The 17,322-nt window shown below is 39.3% G+C and overlaps 1 protein-coding gene across 1 annotated transcript in view; it reads right to left on the reverse strand.

The window, feature by feature from the left end:
• Window positions 1-5,078, reverse strand: part of FAM199X (family with sequence similarity 199, X-linked) — a 37,841-nt gene extending 32,763 nt beyond the window's left edge. The window contains exon 1 of the mRNA XM_079124968.1: window positions 4,641-5,078. Coding sequence (XP_078981094.1) covers window positions 4,641-4,837 — 197 coding nt within the window. The 5' untranslated portion in view covers window positions 4,838-5,078. The remainder of the gene's footprint in view (window positions 1-4,640) is intronic.
• Between the last annotated feature and the right edge of the window lie 12,244 nt (window positions 5,079-17,322).

Raw genomic sequence — 17,322 nt, forward strand, 5'->3', positions numbered from 1 at the left:
GAGCAATAGAGTTGGCCCACAATGGACTGAATCTCTGAAACCATGAGCCAAAATAAACTTTCCTTCCTCTAAGTTATCCTTGTCAGGTATTTTGGTCACAGTGACAAAAAGATGACTAATACATATCCCCAAGTCTATTATTTCTAGCCTGGAAATTTCTCCGAAGCCTAAACCCCATTCTCATCTTGTCTCAACAAGACCCTAAACCAAATTATTCCAATTTGTTTCTCCCACCTATAACCCACAACTCTTCTGCACCTCCAATTCTATACCTAGATAGGAAAACTGTGTGTGGTACAAAGATACACAACAGGGCCTAAGGATGTAGCTCAGTGGTAAAGCGCTTCTTTTAGGTTCAATTCCCAGCACTGCCAAACAACAACAAAAAAGGGAGCACGATAAGATTGGAATTTTTCTGCTTAATTGTGATTGAATACGGGGCTCTAAAATCTCATCACTGAGTGTTTGATTTATTCAATAGTTCATTTCATATCCTGCAGATAGGGTGTACAAAAAGTAAGGCACTGTCCTCCCACACACTTTTCACAATTGTTCAATGTCATGGTGCTGATGCAGTCCTGAAAGATGAAGAGAATAACACGCTTGGTAGTTAATATTAACTTCTGTTACTTCACAATTTAATCATAAGACCTATCAATATCATGAAAAATTTTCCAATCTGCTAAATGACATCCATTTTTAGTGCTGGTAGTGGTTGCAGCAAACATAGCTAGTACACACAAAAAAAAGTTCTGATGGAAGGTCCAAGAGAAAAACTCAATTGACATCAGAAAAACCCTGTCCCCAAACCCAAAGAGAACATCTTGAAAACACACCCACAAAATATATATATACATTTAACACTGGCATTTCAAGTTTAAATCTTAATTTTTGGCTAATTGAAATGTATTCTATTTTTCTAAAATTCTGGACAAATTCAACGAAGTCTTAAAATTCTAAAACATACTTATAAGAAAATGTGATTTCCCCTTGTCTTTTTTTTTTTTTTTTTTTTTTGAGACAGGGTCTCCTATGTTGCCCAGACTGATCTTCTGGTCTAAGTTCTTGTTAGGGGACAGACAGATGAGGATTGTGGGAACATGGGTTAAGAGAATAATTCTATAAAATGGGCCCACTGTGCTGACCCCTCCCCCATGCTTTATTTGCCAAAAAGCAATTTACCCGCAGTCCTGCCTGGCCTAAGTGGACAGGATATGTCACATTCTTCAACAAACTACCTGTTATCTGCAAAGAAATGCAAGTAGGAAATAATGTTGATAAAAGGAACCCAAGTTATTTTGAAGGGAGACTTTTGTGTCCCTTTTCACAGACCAGATCCTATAAGGTAAGGATAATTCCTCCTGACCATAAAATCTGTAAAAATGATTAAGAGTCAATTAAAACTGCTTATCAGGGGCCCAGGTATCACAGAGTTGTCACACAATAGGCACTTGAAAGTCTGATGTCACACTGCTTCAGTCAAAAGTCAAGAAGTGGAACTGGACAGGACTCTGTAGAAACTTTTCTGTGATCCCCAATAAAACTGGAGTGCAGGAGAGGCACATTGTTCCTCTCCTTTCTGTGAGGACTCACTCTCTCACTTGAGAGTGTGCCCTTTCCCTTTTCCTATCCTTCAATAAACTCATTCCTGTTACTCTCAGTGGCATGTCTGAAGTCTTCTGACTTGATTGAAGAATTGGGCTTGAAGGGTGGGTCTTCATGCTGCCTCAGTTTTTTGGAAGACCCCAGCTCCATAACATTTAAAGTTCAAGTGATTCTTTGCCTCAGCCTCCACAGTAGCTGGGACTACAGGTGTGCATCACCATATCTGGCTAGAAAATGCAAATTCTTAAAAAAAACTGGTTCTATTCATGTAATTTATTTTTTACTGAACCTAGATCAGTGACACACCAACCTATATCAAACATGACTCTAATGTGTACACTGCATGAATTCAACCTTAGGGACCAGTACTAGTGCCATGACTCTCTTGGTTAATGAAGATTGAAAATAGAGCCCAGAATCGAGTAAATGAGCAGGCACAATATTGTCATAATCACAAGGTCCTTATCAAGGGCATTAATTAAACAATCTCCTCATTTTCTTATGCAGAAAGAAGCAAAATAAAAGTAAATCAAATATCTATTCACTGACAAACTTTCTATTTTCAATAAAACTTGTTTTACAGTGACTAAACCCAAAGCAGAATTTTAGTACTCAACAATTCACATCTGATTTTTGGAGTGTTGCTTGAATTGGCAAATGAGGTGATATGAAGGAAAAAAGTGACGCATATATCTCCAAAATAAAAGAACTCCCTATATTAAACTTTGCCCACATAGATGATTTAGCTCTTTGCTTCTCCCTGAAAAGAAATGGCTGGAAGCATATGGTTCTCTCAAACACCATCTTGAGGAGGGGTAAGAAGGCAGAACATTCCAGAAGGAGAAAAGATTTAAAAAGAAAGGTAGCCTAGGGCAGAAACATCATCTGCTATAAATATTGCTAATTCTGTTCCTTCTACTTTCTGCTGAAAAGAATGCAGAGCATTGGATCCCATGCTTGTGAAAAATGGTAGGAAAGGGACATCTTTTAAAAAGCAGGCAGTGCTAGGTGTGGCAATCCCATAATCCCAGCTACTATGGAGGCTGAGGCAAGAGGAGTGAAAGTTCAAGACCAGGCTAAGCAATTCAGGGAGACCCTGTCTAGGGCTAAAGATGGAACCTAGTGGTCCTGCACCTCTGGGTTCAATCCCCAGTACTGAAAACAAAAGGCAGGAAGAAGAAAAATAGAAATCATGCTTGACTTGGACAAACTTGGCCTTGACAGGAACCTCCTTCCACCCTCACTGCCCCATTCTGGAAAACAGCCCTGACCTTTTCAGTTTTTTAAGGGGAAAAAAAGCACAAGGAAATAATGGGAAGGAGGAAGAACAGAACAAGCTGTAAGAAACATATTAACTCACTGCTTCACTCCCCATAACCTCCACCAGTTTTGGCAACATTGACACTCAAATTCTGCCCCCACTTCCTTGTGCTCATCATCAGAGCCAGATAATTCTGAATTTCCTGGGTATGTGACTTATTCCAGTACTGCAAAACTTGAAAACCATATATAGGCAGAGGTATCCTATTATTTTTTAAATGAAATAACCTTAATACTGATTTTATCAATTTTACATTCATGTCAGTTACATATGGATAAACAGACTTCTGTGAGTCAGTCACAGAAACTACAACGATCATTGATAACCCTAAATCCATTAGTTCTGATCCAAGTTCCATCACTGGCTCTGAAGGACTACTCTAGGTCTGACTAGGCCTTTAACTGATTAGGTTTTATGACCTTCAACTCAATCTTTTCTGCATGAGCCTGTTTCTTCATTTTTTGCAATAAAGATTTGGAATAGTTATAAAAAAATTTACTGCCATTTTGTGCTATGCTGATGTTCTGAAAGAGTATTAAAGCATCTTTGTTTCCACAGACTATAACTTTCTTTTAGATAAGAATCATGTTTTATGCATTCCTTGTACTTAGTAGAAACTGTGTAGATCTAGATTGATTTAAGCAGGTAGGGGGTAAAATATGCAAGACACTAAAATGTGGATGAATTTGATCAAACTCACATAGTAAACTTGGACCAGAAATAAGAACTAGATTACTTACTTCCAGTATTTTCTACAGCTGAACTCTCTCAACAGTCCCTTGTACACATTCTCCCAGTCCTTTGTATGCCTATCTCAAATATCCACATTTATTAAAAGTTGAGGCTTAGATCTAAAATATCTTCAAATCCCCCACAACGTTTGATGTAACACTTAAGTGCTTTTCGTGGGAGAATTCTCCAGAACACTGCCTTCCAATAAAACCAGTTAGAAGATGCATCCTCTGAATAAAATTTGTATAAACAAGTTCATTTTAAGCCTTGCTGTGACCCCACACTGAGGGAGCAAATGAAGGTTATGTTACAAGAAAGAATCTTCCAGATTTTAAGTTTTATACATTTTGGCAAAGCCTAGAGCACTCAGGCAAAGAGTTCATAAAGGAAGCGGAGGGAGAAAAGACTAGTTTTTACAGGGCTACACTAAAAAACGGGGTTGGCGTGGAAGGGAAAATAACCATTAAAACAGGTTAAAAATTGGGAAAGAGAAGGCTCAAGCTTCAAAAGTGCAACCTCTCAAAAGATCCATAGATTGATTTTTTGAGCCACCCGAAATTCACTCTATAGCATACCGGAAATGGAATGGGTTAAACTTTTCCAGATGGATGGAAACAGGGGAGCATCTAAAAATCAAGAGTGGGGGTTTGGGATTCGCAGGGTACAGATGGGGAGCTATAAGGGGAAAAGCAGAGGGTAGAGAAACAAGGTATGGTTGTAGTCACAAGATGAATGGGGGAAAGAAAGCTAGTAACGCCAGTGAAAAGGAAAATCGGAGGGCAGGGGTGAAAATAGGGAGGAGGAGGAGGAGCAGGGAAAATGCCCGGGAATGAGCACTGGTCGAAGAAGGTGGGGGAGGGGGGCGATTGGAAGCTCAGACCCAGGAGAAGGACCAGGAACGTGGCTGGGGCGCGACCCCGCGTTCTCCTGCAATAGGCAGCGGTGTGGGAAGTCCACCCCTGCCTTCGGAAGCAGCTCATACCTGTTGGTATGGAAGCGGTGGAGCGGGTCGGTGCGATGGCAGGAGGACAGCTGGCAGCCAAAGTCGCTGATGTCCAGGCAGCCCGGCTCCTCGCTGGGGCAGGTGCCCACCCCGCGATGGGGTCCCAGGAGCGGGAACGGCTCCTCCGGGGTTAGGAACTTCTCGTAGGAAGTGGTGGCCGACGCCTCGTCGGACATGGCTGCAGACTGTCTGGCTCGGGCTCCTTCTGTGGCCCTAGGCTGCTCCCGCGCCCTCCCCTGCCCCCACTCTAACCTGTCCGCTGTCACTGCCGCTCCAGGGTGTGCCCACCGCAGCTCACTGGCAAGGTGAGCACTGAGGTCCCCGTTGCCCGGGGAGTGCGGATCGGTGTGAAGAGGCTGCACAAGGGCAGAGAGGGTCGCCGGCCAACCAGTCGGCGCCTCAGTGGCCTCTGCAGCCGCAGCCTCTGCCGCTGCCGCTGCCACTGCCACTGCCCCGCCCAGCCCGTCAGCGCAGCGCCACCGCCCCGCCCGGGCGGCCCCGCCCACTGCGCTCACAGCTCTCGACTGCTGCAGTTGGCCAGACGCCGTCCAGTATAGGAAGAGCGGCGGGAAGCCGCTCCCTTTGCCCCCTGCTGGAGCGGAGGAGGAACTGAACCTCTGCGGAGCATAACCCCGGGTGGCCCGCCCCGCCCGACGCGCCGAATCTGGGATTCAGGGCTTTGGAAGGGCTGGCTCACACCCACCTTCTCCTTTCAGTTTCCCACTCGCACCTAAGCAGCAACCTCAGCCCTGAGAAAAGGGACTTGGCCAAGGTCACACTGCGGGTGCGTGAGAAAGGATTCATAGGTCCTTGTTCCCATACTCGATCATCCAATCTCAACTCAACAAGTATTTGAGCCCCTGGAGCCTGTGTGCCCAGCACTGTGCAACGAGCTGTAGGAGAAAAAGGCCAAGTAGATAAAATAGTCCCTGCCTCACCCTTAATCACCTCTCTTCAAGAACCCTACGCTCCAGCACCAGGCTACTCAGAACTGCTGGACACGTAGTGTTCTTTTGTGCTCTGTGCTTTGGCTCGCATTATGCACTCTACTTGAAATGCCCTGCCGTTTATTCCCTGCTGATCCTTAAAGCCCAGCTCAAAAGCTACCTCCTCGGTGAAACCTTCCCAACTCTCAAAGGAGACACACACTCCTGCTATTCCCGCAGCCCCCTCCCCCCGCGTTGAAAGTATGTTATGGAACTGATTCAACTTAATCAATTTACTAAATGTCACTGTTCTTTCCTCCTTCTCTTTGCTCTGTTTTTTAGACAAGTGGTTTCAGATGTTGTATGCACAAAATATTCAGAAGAAAACCCAACTTTGGCAATTTCTTATTTTGTCAAATGAAGACACTTTTAAAAACAACTCATTACTATTTATAAAAGGAAACATTTCTGCTCCTCCTCTTCCTCCTCCTCCTCCTCCTCTTCCTCCTTCTTTTGGCACAGGAGATTGAATCCAGAGGTGCTTTACCACTGAGCTACATCCCCAATCCTATTTTTTTTTGAGACAGTATTGCTAAGTTTTTGAGGGTCTCACTAAATTGCTGAGCCTAGCCTCAAACTTCTGATTCTCCTGACTCTGTTTCCTAGTTGCTGGAATTACAGGTGTGCTCTGCTACACCCGGCTAGCATTTATTTCCATATAAAATTTTAAGGCATAATATTTCAATAAAACAATTATTTACATTAAATGTATTTAGCTTTATGGAAAAATTCATTACATTGTCCTTAGAGGGAAGTACAGAACTAAAAAGGAGAAATGATCAAGGCACACAAGGGCAAGAGGACAAGAGAAAAGTTGTCATACAAATAGGCGACACTCAGTGTTACACTCTGTGCTGTTCCCTACCAATGCACTATAATGAAAACAACTCCCCAAACACTCCTTAAAATTTATATATAGTCGTCCTTGGCTATATGCAGAGTATTGGTCCAGGACCCCCAAAGACCAGAAAATCCATGGATGCTCAAGTCCCTTATATAAAATGGCAGCATGTTTACATATGATTTATGCACATCATCCCATATACTTTTTTTTTTCTTTTGGTACAGAGGATTGAAATCAGGGGTACTCAACCACTGAGACACATCCCCAGCCCTATTTTGAATTTTATTTAGAGACAGGGTCTCACCGAGTTGCTTAGTGCTTTGCTTTTGCTAAGGATGGCTTTGATCATGGGATCCTTCTGCCTCAGCCTCCCCAGCCACTGGGATTACAGGCATGAGACACCACACCTGGCCATCCCATACACTTTAAACAATCTCCAGATTACCTATCATACCTAATACAATGTAAATGCTATGAAAATAGTTATTATACTGTATTGTTTGGGGTATAGTGACAAGAAAAATTTGTATATGTTTGTACAGACACATTTTTTTTTTTAATAGCTTCTACTCACAATGGTTGACTCCCAGGTATTGCCAAGTTGCCCTGTCTTGCTTCAGTTATTTGGTTACCTGAATGTGGAGCATGACCATTTTCTTTCATTTAGATTGCAGGTATGTTGTATTGGGAATCTGACTTTCAAAAATCAATCATTCATTAACACCTCATGCAGCTGACTAATTCAAAATTTATGGAAGGGAGGGTGGTGATGGTTTAACCTATGATCCCCAATGTACCAATCCCCAGTGGTCTGGGGCTAGTGAGGTCAAATGGGTCATGGCTTATTCCCCACAAACAAGATATTCGATTGTTCAAATGAAACAAGAGCCAAGTACTTCATGATAGGTACATTAGGTACTCAGGTAATAAAAACTTAGATGCTAATAAAATAGTCTAATTTAAATGTATATGTACACACACACACACACACACACACACTTTTTTTTGCAGTATTGGGGACTGAACTCAGGGGGCTCCACCCCTGAGGTTCATCCCCAGCCATTTTTATTATTTTGAGATAAGGTCTTTCCAAGTTGCCTCCTCTGGCCCGGAACTTGCAATCCTCCTGCCTCAGCCTCCTGAGTTGCTGGGATTACAGGAGTGCAACACCACGCCCAGCAAACATATGTACTTTTTATACATACTATAAGAGATGTGTGTATTTTAGGCTGGAGTTTAATGATAGTCTGCACATTTTCTACAAGCATGTTTTACTTTTGCATTTAATTTTAAGCATATCCAGGAGTACCTGGATGAGCACCTGATAACTAATTGCTATCACATAATTAGGATGTATTTGAGTCCGCTTTCTCAATCAAGTTGACACAAGGTAATACTATTTTAATTGCCATGAGCTAGTGAGAAAATAAATGAGGTGAACCTTATACCTCATGGATTGCTACACAAATGAATGCAGTAATTTGAAAAGAGAAAGTGTGTTGGGGAAGTGGAGTCCTCACAAACTTCCTCACAAGCATGCTGAAGCACAAGATATCACATACTTCACTAGTATGTTAACCCCCCCACACTCTGGTACTGGGGATCGAACCCAGAGGTGCCTTACCACTGAACTACAACCCCAGCCCCTTTTATTCTTTACTTGTGACAAGGTCTCTCTAAGTTGCTGAGGTTGGCCTCAAACTTGTGATGCTCCTCCCTCAGCCTCCTGAGTAGGCAGGACTAAGGCATGCACCCCCATGCCTAGTTTGTGCTCACATTTCTAAGTGTAGTTTTGTTCTAAAAAATATCATGTATCACAATATTACCTTTTCTTAAAAAAAGTTGTGTGCACAATTTTAAAATTTACTTTGATATTAAATTTGTAAAAGAGGCTGAGTGTTAAGCTACACAGTTTGGTTCTCAATTCCTCCTTCAGCCTAGGCTGAGGGAGAGTCTATTAATATCTGAAGGTGTGATCACCCTTGTTTGAGGTGTCAAAATGGTATGTCAAGTTCCCATCTATAGTTATTTCAACTTCAAGTTTAAACTAATTTAAGATTAGTTCAAGTCTAATTATTAGTGTCAGGTTTTCCTGCTCTTTCTGCTGTATGATCATTTGCTGGGTCATTTGACAGTTCAATGGGTGTAATGGGAGAGCACACATTTAAAACTGCAAAACAGACAGAAACTAAACAAACAAAAAACCCATTATGGTCAGAATTTGTAGTCCACTCTTCTCAGCTTTGAGCCAAAAGTACCCCTATTAAACCAAGGGAATAGATCCCATTCCCAATCTGAAATCTGTACAACCAGCTATGAGGTCATTCTCCAAATCACCCAAGGTAAGCGGAGGTGTTCAGGAATGGAAGTACTACATTTTTCTATAAAACATCACACATTATCCCTCAGGAAGTTAATCCCCTATCCTCATGTAGCTCTATTTTGAACCACCACTTGTTCAATTTCATGAACTTTTGGGGCAGGAAGTATTATGGTCTTAGTAGCTGTATTAATTTTCTGAGGATACAGTAAATAATTACCATAAACTTGGTAGTTTAAGAAAATTGAAATTTATTCTCGCACAGTTCTGGAGGCCGGAAGTCTGAAATTTAGTCAGGCCAACTGTTTTTCTAGAGGAGAAATGATTCCTTGTCTCTTTCAGTTTCTGGTGGCTGCCTTGGCATTCTTGGACTTATGACCTCATAATTTTACTGTGCCTTTATCATCCCTTCATCTTCTTCCTTGTGTACCTGTCAAACCTCCTTCTGCCTCATTTCTCTAAAGACAATTGCCATTGGATTTAAGCCTGTCCCAAATAATTCAGGATAAAGTCCTCCTCTGCAAAATTCTTAACTTAATCTAATATTTTGCCATCTAAAATAATATTTGCAGATTCTAGGGAACAGGCAGTAGAAATATCATTTGAGAGAGCCACAATTCAGCTTATTACACAGACATTGTCAAAATTTTTGCTAGTCTCTGAACCATAGCACATAGGATTTGTTCTACTTTCCAATTCCCTTGTAAAGCATGGAATTAAGAGGACTGAGGAGAGAGGAGATAAATTCAGAATTCCTCTAAAGTAATGAGGATTTCAGTTCTCAAATCCTTCTTTTTTTCCTGTCTTGAATTAAGTTATCTACCAATTATTTCCCAAGAGGACAATCCAATGGGCCAAAATATGTGATGTTAGAGAATTCCAATAATAAAGCTAACTCACGCTGTCTTTTACAAAATATCTATAAGGATAATAATTGAGCTTATTTCCAATGAAGACAATAAACATTACATCTGATTTACAAACATGGATGGACATAACTTGTGAATGAAAACACTCAAGATATATCACATAATAACAGAGATAATGTATACATTATGCCACAAATATACCAAACATACAGGAAAAACAGATATTGAAAGAATACCATAAATATCAACTAAAGAAATTTGCAAGTCTGGAGCAGTTCCAAAAAGTCTGTAGTTTAAGAAAACTTGGCAGGTAAATCTAATGTACATTCTTAACTTGAAAACTACTGGCCTAAAACTTAGATTCAAGCAGGCATGGCGGTGCACACCTATAATCCCAGGGACTCTGAAGACTGAGGCAGGGGAATGGTATGTTTGAGGCCAACCTCAACAATTTAGTGAGATCCTTGGATCAAAATAAAATATAAAAAGAGCTGGGGTGTAGCTCAGTGGTAAAGTACCCCTGGGTTCAATTCTTAGCACCCAAAAGAAAAAAAAAAGGTGCTAGATTCAAATAAACAGGAAGGTTGTGGCCAAGTAAACACTTAAATAGTAATTGAAATGAGGACTAATAACATTTTGCTGACTCTAATATCCTCAGGCAAAGCACTACCAGGACTCAGATAAACAGAAATATCATGGAGAACAAAGACACTGAGAAATCTCAATTTACCTCCCACATAGCATACAATTTCTGAAATGTTTATGTTAATAGAATTTTGCCCAAACAAATTTGACCTAGGCAGAGCTGACCATCTCTTCTGACTTAGTAACTTTTCCCATGCAGTCATCATTGGCAACATCAAATAAACAATTATTTCCAGCACCTCTCTTTTGATAAAGCGAAATAATAAATCTTTGACTTCCAAGGGCTTTTGAAAATCTCAAAGATAGTTTTAGTTGCAAAAGTTATCTTGAAATTTATTTTGTTTCATTTTACATTTAGGATTCAATCTTAGGAAGAAAAAGCTTGTGAGAAGATTTGAAAAAGTAAGAGGATAGTTGGCGATGAGAAACAATAGTTGGCTACTCATTTGAAAGTACATAAAACATTTAAAAAATAAATATAGGTCACATGATTATCAAGAACCTTAGCTCATATGAAAAATGGTGGAATGAGACAGACATCATTACCCTATGTACATGTATGATTACACGAAATATATGAAACTACATCGTGCACAACCATAGAAACGAAGATATACCCCATTTGTATACAATTAATCAAAATGCAGAGTGTAAAAATTAAAAAAAACTTTTTAAAAAGATTAACTGTTCACAATGGAAAAAAAAAGAACCACAGTTCTTTCATAAGTGAGAAAACTCTTTTCTTAAGTAATCAAGAACATAATAAATACAGCACAGAAAATTATACTGTAAAACAGTAATTTCTATCCAGATTACAAGGAATAGCCCCTCACAATATAGGTGAAGGAAATAAACAGTAAACAACTATGTGTCTATTACTATGTTGAATTGTGGAGATATCAAGTGAGTATGATATAAGCTAAACCTCCCAGGATATTACAATTTAGGTGGGAAAATGTGTCAGTTATCTATTATATACCCTTTTCCCTGCTGTATATAACAAAATCCTGATTTTTGTGGGGATGCCTAGGTACCTGGATTGAAAAACAAACCTTAATTTCCAGCCTTCTTTTCACACAGGGGTGCACATTTGAATAGATATAGGCCAATGATTTGTGGGTAGAACTTGTTAGGTGAGGCTTCTAGAAAATATCAAATGTATATGAATATATGTGTGTGTGCATGGGCATGCATGCTGAAGGAGGCTGGAGTGGTAGTGTTTAAGAGGCTATTAAGTTGAAAGGACATTTTGCATAAGCTTCTTACTCATTCTTGCCTAGGGCTGGATCTACACCAACCACATTGTTACATTGAGGAAAACTTGAACTAAGAGAGCAGAGTTTGAACTTGGAACACATAGCAGAAAAATGAAAGCCACAACCACAACAATATTAAATTGTCTTCCTTTGAACTTCTTTTATGTGCTAGAAAACACATAGGTTTTATCACAGCAGTCAAATTGTTGCTAACTGATACAAAATATAATTACAATGCAGTGAGATATAAGGTCCAAAAGAAAGATGTATAATGACATATAGTGCATATTTAAGGAAAAATGAGTTCAGCTTGGGAAAAAGGATATTAGTGAGGTCTTCATGGGGAATAACATCTGGTCTGGGCTTTTAGAATAGTCACTGTTAAGTAGGCCAGGAAAGATGTGCATTTTATTTTTTCTCTTTTTTTTTTTTTTTTTTTTTTTGCGGTACTGGGGATGGAACCTAGGGCCTTGTGCTTGCGAGGCAAGCACTCTATCAACTGAGCTATCTCCCCAGCCCAAGATGTGCATTTTAGATGAAACAATGTCATACCAAAATTCTGTATCATTTCTGTGATGAAACTGGCAGATTCTGAATTTAGAAAATGTTTTTGAAAAGAAATGGATGATGTGATATTAATCATACACAATCAAGGAAACCCTTATGGGCCGATAGCAAGCAAAATTTTGAGAAATACCAACCAATAAAGATATTATAATAATATTTATATATTTGTCCTCATATAATTTACTTCTTATTTTTGAAAAGGAAATAAGATATATTATTACCCTCTATAGTTCTATCCATTCTAGTGCTGAAGTACATTACAAATTTTAATGAATTGATTAATTCACCATTCTTCAATTGCTCTTACCAAACCTTTGTTACAAATAAGTTAGGAAAGGTCAGGCATGGTGGTGCAAGCTTGTAATCCCAGTGACTCCGTCGGCTGAGGCAGAAGGATCACAAGTTAAATGCCAGCCTCAGTAACTAAGCAAAAACCTCAGCAACTTGGTGAGACACAGTCTGAAAATAAAACATAAAAAGGCCTGTGGATGTAGCTCAATAGTAGCGCACCCTTGAGTTCAATCCCTAATACCAAAAAAAAAAAGGAAAGTTATATCTCCTCTTCAGTACACGTGTGTTAAGCAATTAAGTACAGCATTTTTTCTTATGCCATATGAAAATCTTGTATGAAACTGAAACACTGCACAATACTTATGAAATTTATTTGAATAATTTAGAAAGCGCTTTTGAGAAACATCAACATTTCTTTAATCAGTAGGACTTTTTAATGATATTTTATTCATGAAAATGTTTATTTCAGTTACCAAATCAAAAACAATCAATTCAAAGATGCTCCATAATCTGATTTTTGGAGGGGTGAGATGATCAACACATTTTGCTATATAACAAGTTCAAAGGAATTAAAATAAAATATATAAATAAATATAAATAAGTAAAAATAATAAATAAGAGGGAACTAATTACAAGAGCATACCAAAAGGAATGTTTCCAGATATAGTTAGAAATGATTTTCAGATATGACAGGATCCTTATTTAGGTGGAATTTACTTGATAAGATAATCACATTGGAAATTATTGTCTTGGCTTTTTACTGTGAGCCAGAAGAATATATTTAGTTAACTAAAATTAATGTGGGTGGCTATACAAGGGCCTATGTGATAGGATATATGTGTTGGGGGAATAAATTGAATAAATGCCATGTTATGAAATTTTTATTCTTGCAAATGTATGTTTTAAAAATCTGGTTGTTTTCAACCTGAATTTTTTTCAATCTTAACATTGCTCTTAACCACTATCTGTACACTTCTACAATATTTTGACTGATGTTTATAATGATGATCTGCTATATCTTCTGAATTATAGCATAATCATTAAATTACTTTTTTATTATTTGCAAGCTGATAATATGGTCTATTTTTTAATATTTCTAGATTAACTAGGGCATTCTTATCAAGTAACCCACCTCAGGCACATTCTTTGACTATCTTCAATAATAGAGTTTACAGTTAACAAAAATAAACATCCAACAGCTGATAAATTTATGATTCTTATTATTACAGCTAGAAGATACATCACAAATAATCTTAATCCAACCAAATTTTTAACAAATCCCACATAGCTCTTTGTAGTAATTACAAGAATTGCTCATATTCTGTAGTTAAAAACTACAAAGAAGCATGAATACATATATATTAATTTCTAATTTGATAGAATGTGGTATGTTGGTATCAGCAAAACAGGAGATGTTAAGATAGACTGAGCCTTATTTATTTTTATTTTTATTTATTAAACAATTTTTTGTTCCAGGTATTGGACCCAGTGGGGGTTACCCACTGAGCCACATTCCCAGCTCTTTTTATTTTTTATTTTGAGACAGGGTCTCACTAAGTTGCTTCGGGCCTCACTAAGTTGCTGAGACTAACTTTGAATTTGCAATTCTTCTGCCTCAGCCTACCCAGTCACTGAGATTACAGGTGTGTGCCACTGTGCTGGTTGAGCCTCATTTTAATTTGAGTTAGGACTTATTATAACAGTGGTCCACTTTACCTTTTGAGTATAGTCCTCACTGAACTATGGCTTATTTTAAAATTGACATTTTTTTTTCTTCTCCTCCCTCTCTCCTTTCTTTACCTAGGAGCAGGAAACAGCATTACCTTTTTTCCCATCCTAGACCTAGTTATCTGTATTTGAGCACACACCCACCACAGGAACCATGTAATTCAGACTTGGGTGTGGTGGTGGCAGAGGACCTAAGGAATGTCTATCTCCCAAATTAACAAGTGATTCACATTCCCCCTACCGGGAACACCTGTTAGGGAATCTTTGAATAGCTTCTTTAAAAGCCCTCTATTCCCCAGGAGGGGCAGAATCATGGCTTCTGGACAAGAGTTCCCTGTGCTTCTCCTTTCCCAACAAAGCAATAAACCTTCTTTTCCCCTTTTCTCAAAACTGTGTCCTACTTATTAAATTGGCATTGGAGACAAGGACAGAGCTTTCCGTAACATCATGTTCAACTTTGATTTGAGAGACCCTGTCCAGCTATACCTTAACTCACTCCTGACTTCCCCAGAGATGAGTATAGCCTGCTTCAGTTACACAAGGGGCCCCAAAAAGGATCCTCTTTACATAGTCCTCTGACAAACATGAGATAAGCATGGGTCTTAGACAGGATTCCCTAGTAGCAGAGTCTGAAGGGGTCATGTTCTTAGGTAAGTGACTTATTGAGGAAGTGCTCTCAGGTGCAAGAGAGTGAGAGAAGAAGGATAGAGAAGGGGAGAAAAACTAAACCAGCTGGAAATCAACTTTAGCATGATCCCAGGGGGTGCTCTGGAGTAGGATTTGTACCACAAAATTGATCCATCTTGAGGTATGGTGCCCTTGCACCCCAATCATCAGTCAGTAATTGGCTGCAGTATTGCAGTTGTACATGGAGTATGGGTGTTACGTTGCAATCTTGCAGGCATGGAAGCTCCTTTATGGAGTGAGATTTTCCACAAAAGGAAGAAGCTAAAATTCAGAGTTAGCATCCACAGCTGCTGGAGAATGGGTCTATTTGTCTTGTAAAGGGACCCGAACTGGTAACCAGCAGTGTACATACACTATAGTATAGAAATTCTGTCATAGGTGTTAAGACTCTAGAGCAGCCTGTAAGAAACATGTAACTGAAACATATTGTAGAAATCACTGCAGACCCTGAAACTTAAACCACACATGACATTGGTTCTAGAGAGGTGTTATGAGTAAAACTAAAGATGTTAAGGACATATTTTTTTCCAACATTGTGTTTGTCAACATCCTCTCTCCTCACCTATTCCTTATGCTAAGATGGTGATAAATTCTGTGATGAGGGCAAAATGTGCAGTGGTGAAATAATTGGGTTGGTTAGGGTAAAAGGAGCTGTAAGGGCACAATCTCTTGTTTGTGTCCAAGACCCACTTACAGATCTCCCTACTGGCCCAAAGACATCTTTGTCTGCTTGTCATTACTTTGCTAACATTTTTCTTTTGCATCAGGATTTTTATTTTCTTGGCTTCTGAAACTAGATTTCTCCCCAAGCTGACATTTTTCAATAGTCAGACAGTTGGAAATAATAGAAAAAATTAAGCAAAAAGTCTCCCCATGCCATCTCTGTCCTTTTCCTTTCTAAACTTAGCCACTTTTAAGTAGAAGGCCAAGCTCAGACATGTGTGCTATTGTTTGGTGCTGGGGGAAGAAAGACAAGATTATTCACTTGCAATTTAAAACCAGAGGCTTTCATGAATGCACAGGCAAGGGACTCTGAAATGCCAAGAGGGAGTGAAGAATATCAGGAAATTTTAAAAGTGGTACAGAGGTGGGAATAAGGCAGTGTGCTTCATTTTCCTCATGCAACTTGGAAATTTATTTTCTCCCTCCCCAGTTCAATGACCATTACCAGTCCTTCCCTTAAAAAGAATAAGAACCAGGCTGGGGAGATAGCTCAGTCAGTAGAGTGCTTGCCTTGCAAGCCCAAAGCCCTGGGTTCGATCCCCAGCACAAAAAACAAACAAACAACAACAACAAAAAAAACCACGAACTGCCTGCGGATAAATTGGGAAGTGAGAGTAGGTGGGTGCAAAGCAAGAATAAAAAGATCCTGGGTACTACAGACTAGGAGAATGAGGGAATTCCTGTTTTGTTTTGATCTGGGAAAGAGGGGATTTCCCTGTTCTCTCAGGGCTCAGGCAGTAATATCTGACTCTAGAGACTAATATGGAAATTACTACCATTTGGCTAGAGTCAGAAGTGTATATTAAAGAGTCTCTTGGTACTCTCCTCAAATAATCAAAATATTTTATAATATTCAAGCTTTGCAGAATGGTGGGGTGAAGTGAGGTCTTGTACTTTTCTCCCCAGTGGCCTTAAAATAGGTAATACTGGGGCCTGTGTGGCATAATGAGAGGCAGTAAGTGAGCTGGTTATGACCACTGCTATTTTATTCATCTCTCTTGCTGCCATCCTTCAAGTAAGAGATGGTTGCTTTATTAGCAGCTGCCTTCATGCTTCTTAAAAGAACCCAGTTTTCCTGACTTGAAAGGATATTAAGGCAACTTGTAGGAGAAAGAAAAAGATCACTTGCAAAGTATTTATGTCCTTTTTCTCAGTGATATTTGACAGATACCAAGACACATTTAAGTCTTGGCTCTGTACATTACTAGCTCTGTGACCATAGGCAAGTTATTAGTTATCTGCTACCACACTTAACTGAATTTTCTTATGTGATTTTTTTAAAGATAAAGGGAGGAAAGGATAATAATTTAACTACCACCAAAGGGTTATAGTGAGGGTTAAACAACAACAAATGGGGTTAAAGCACTTAAAGTGCTTGATCCAATAGGTCCTCTAATGTTAGTCATTGTTATAATTTATTTTTTATCAGACAGAAGGTCATAGGTGAAAAAATATTTCCATCGAAGTCAATAATTATGATTTCTATTTCAATATTCTGCTTAACTCCGTGCTAGGCAATGTTCTAGGTGCTTCTCACATGTGAAATTTTCATATTCTTACTACCACCCTAAGGACAGATACTGTTACACCAGTCCTACAGATAAGGAAACCAAGGAATATCATGCTTAAATTATCTGCCCATGATCCCATGGTTACAAAGTCTGTGCTCTTTATCTATGCAGTCAGGGATGAACCAAAAGGAGATGGGAAACAAGGGTGGAAAGAGTTACAGGCTCAAGGTGAAT

Source organism: Sciurus vulgaris, assembly GCF_902686455.1.
Source record: "Sciurus vulgaris genome assembly, chromosome: X".
Taxonomy (NCBI): Eukaryota; Metazoa; Chordata; class Mammalia; order Rodentia; family Sciuridae; genus Sciurus; species Sciurus vulgaris.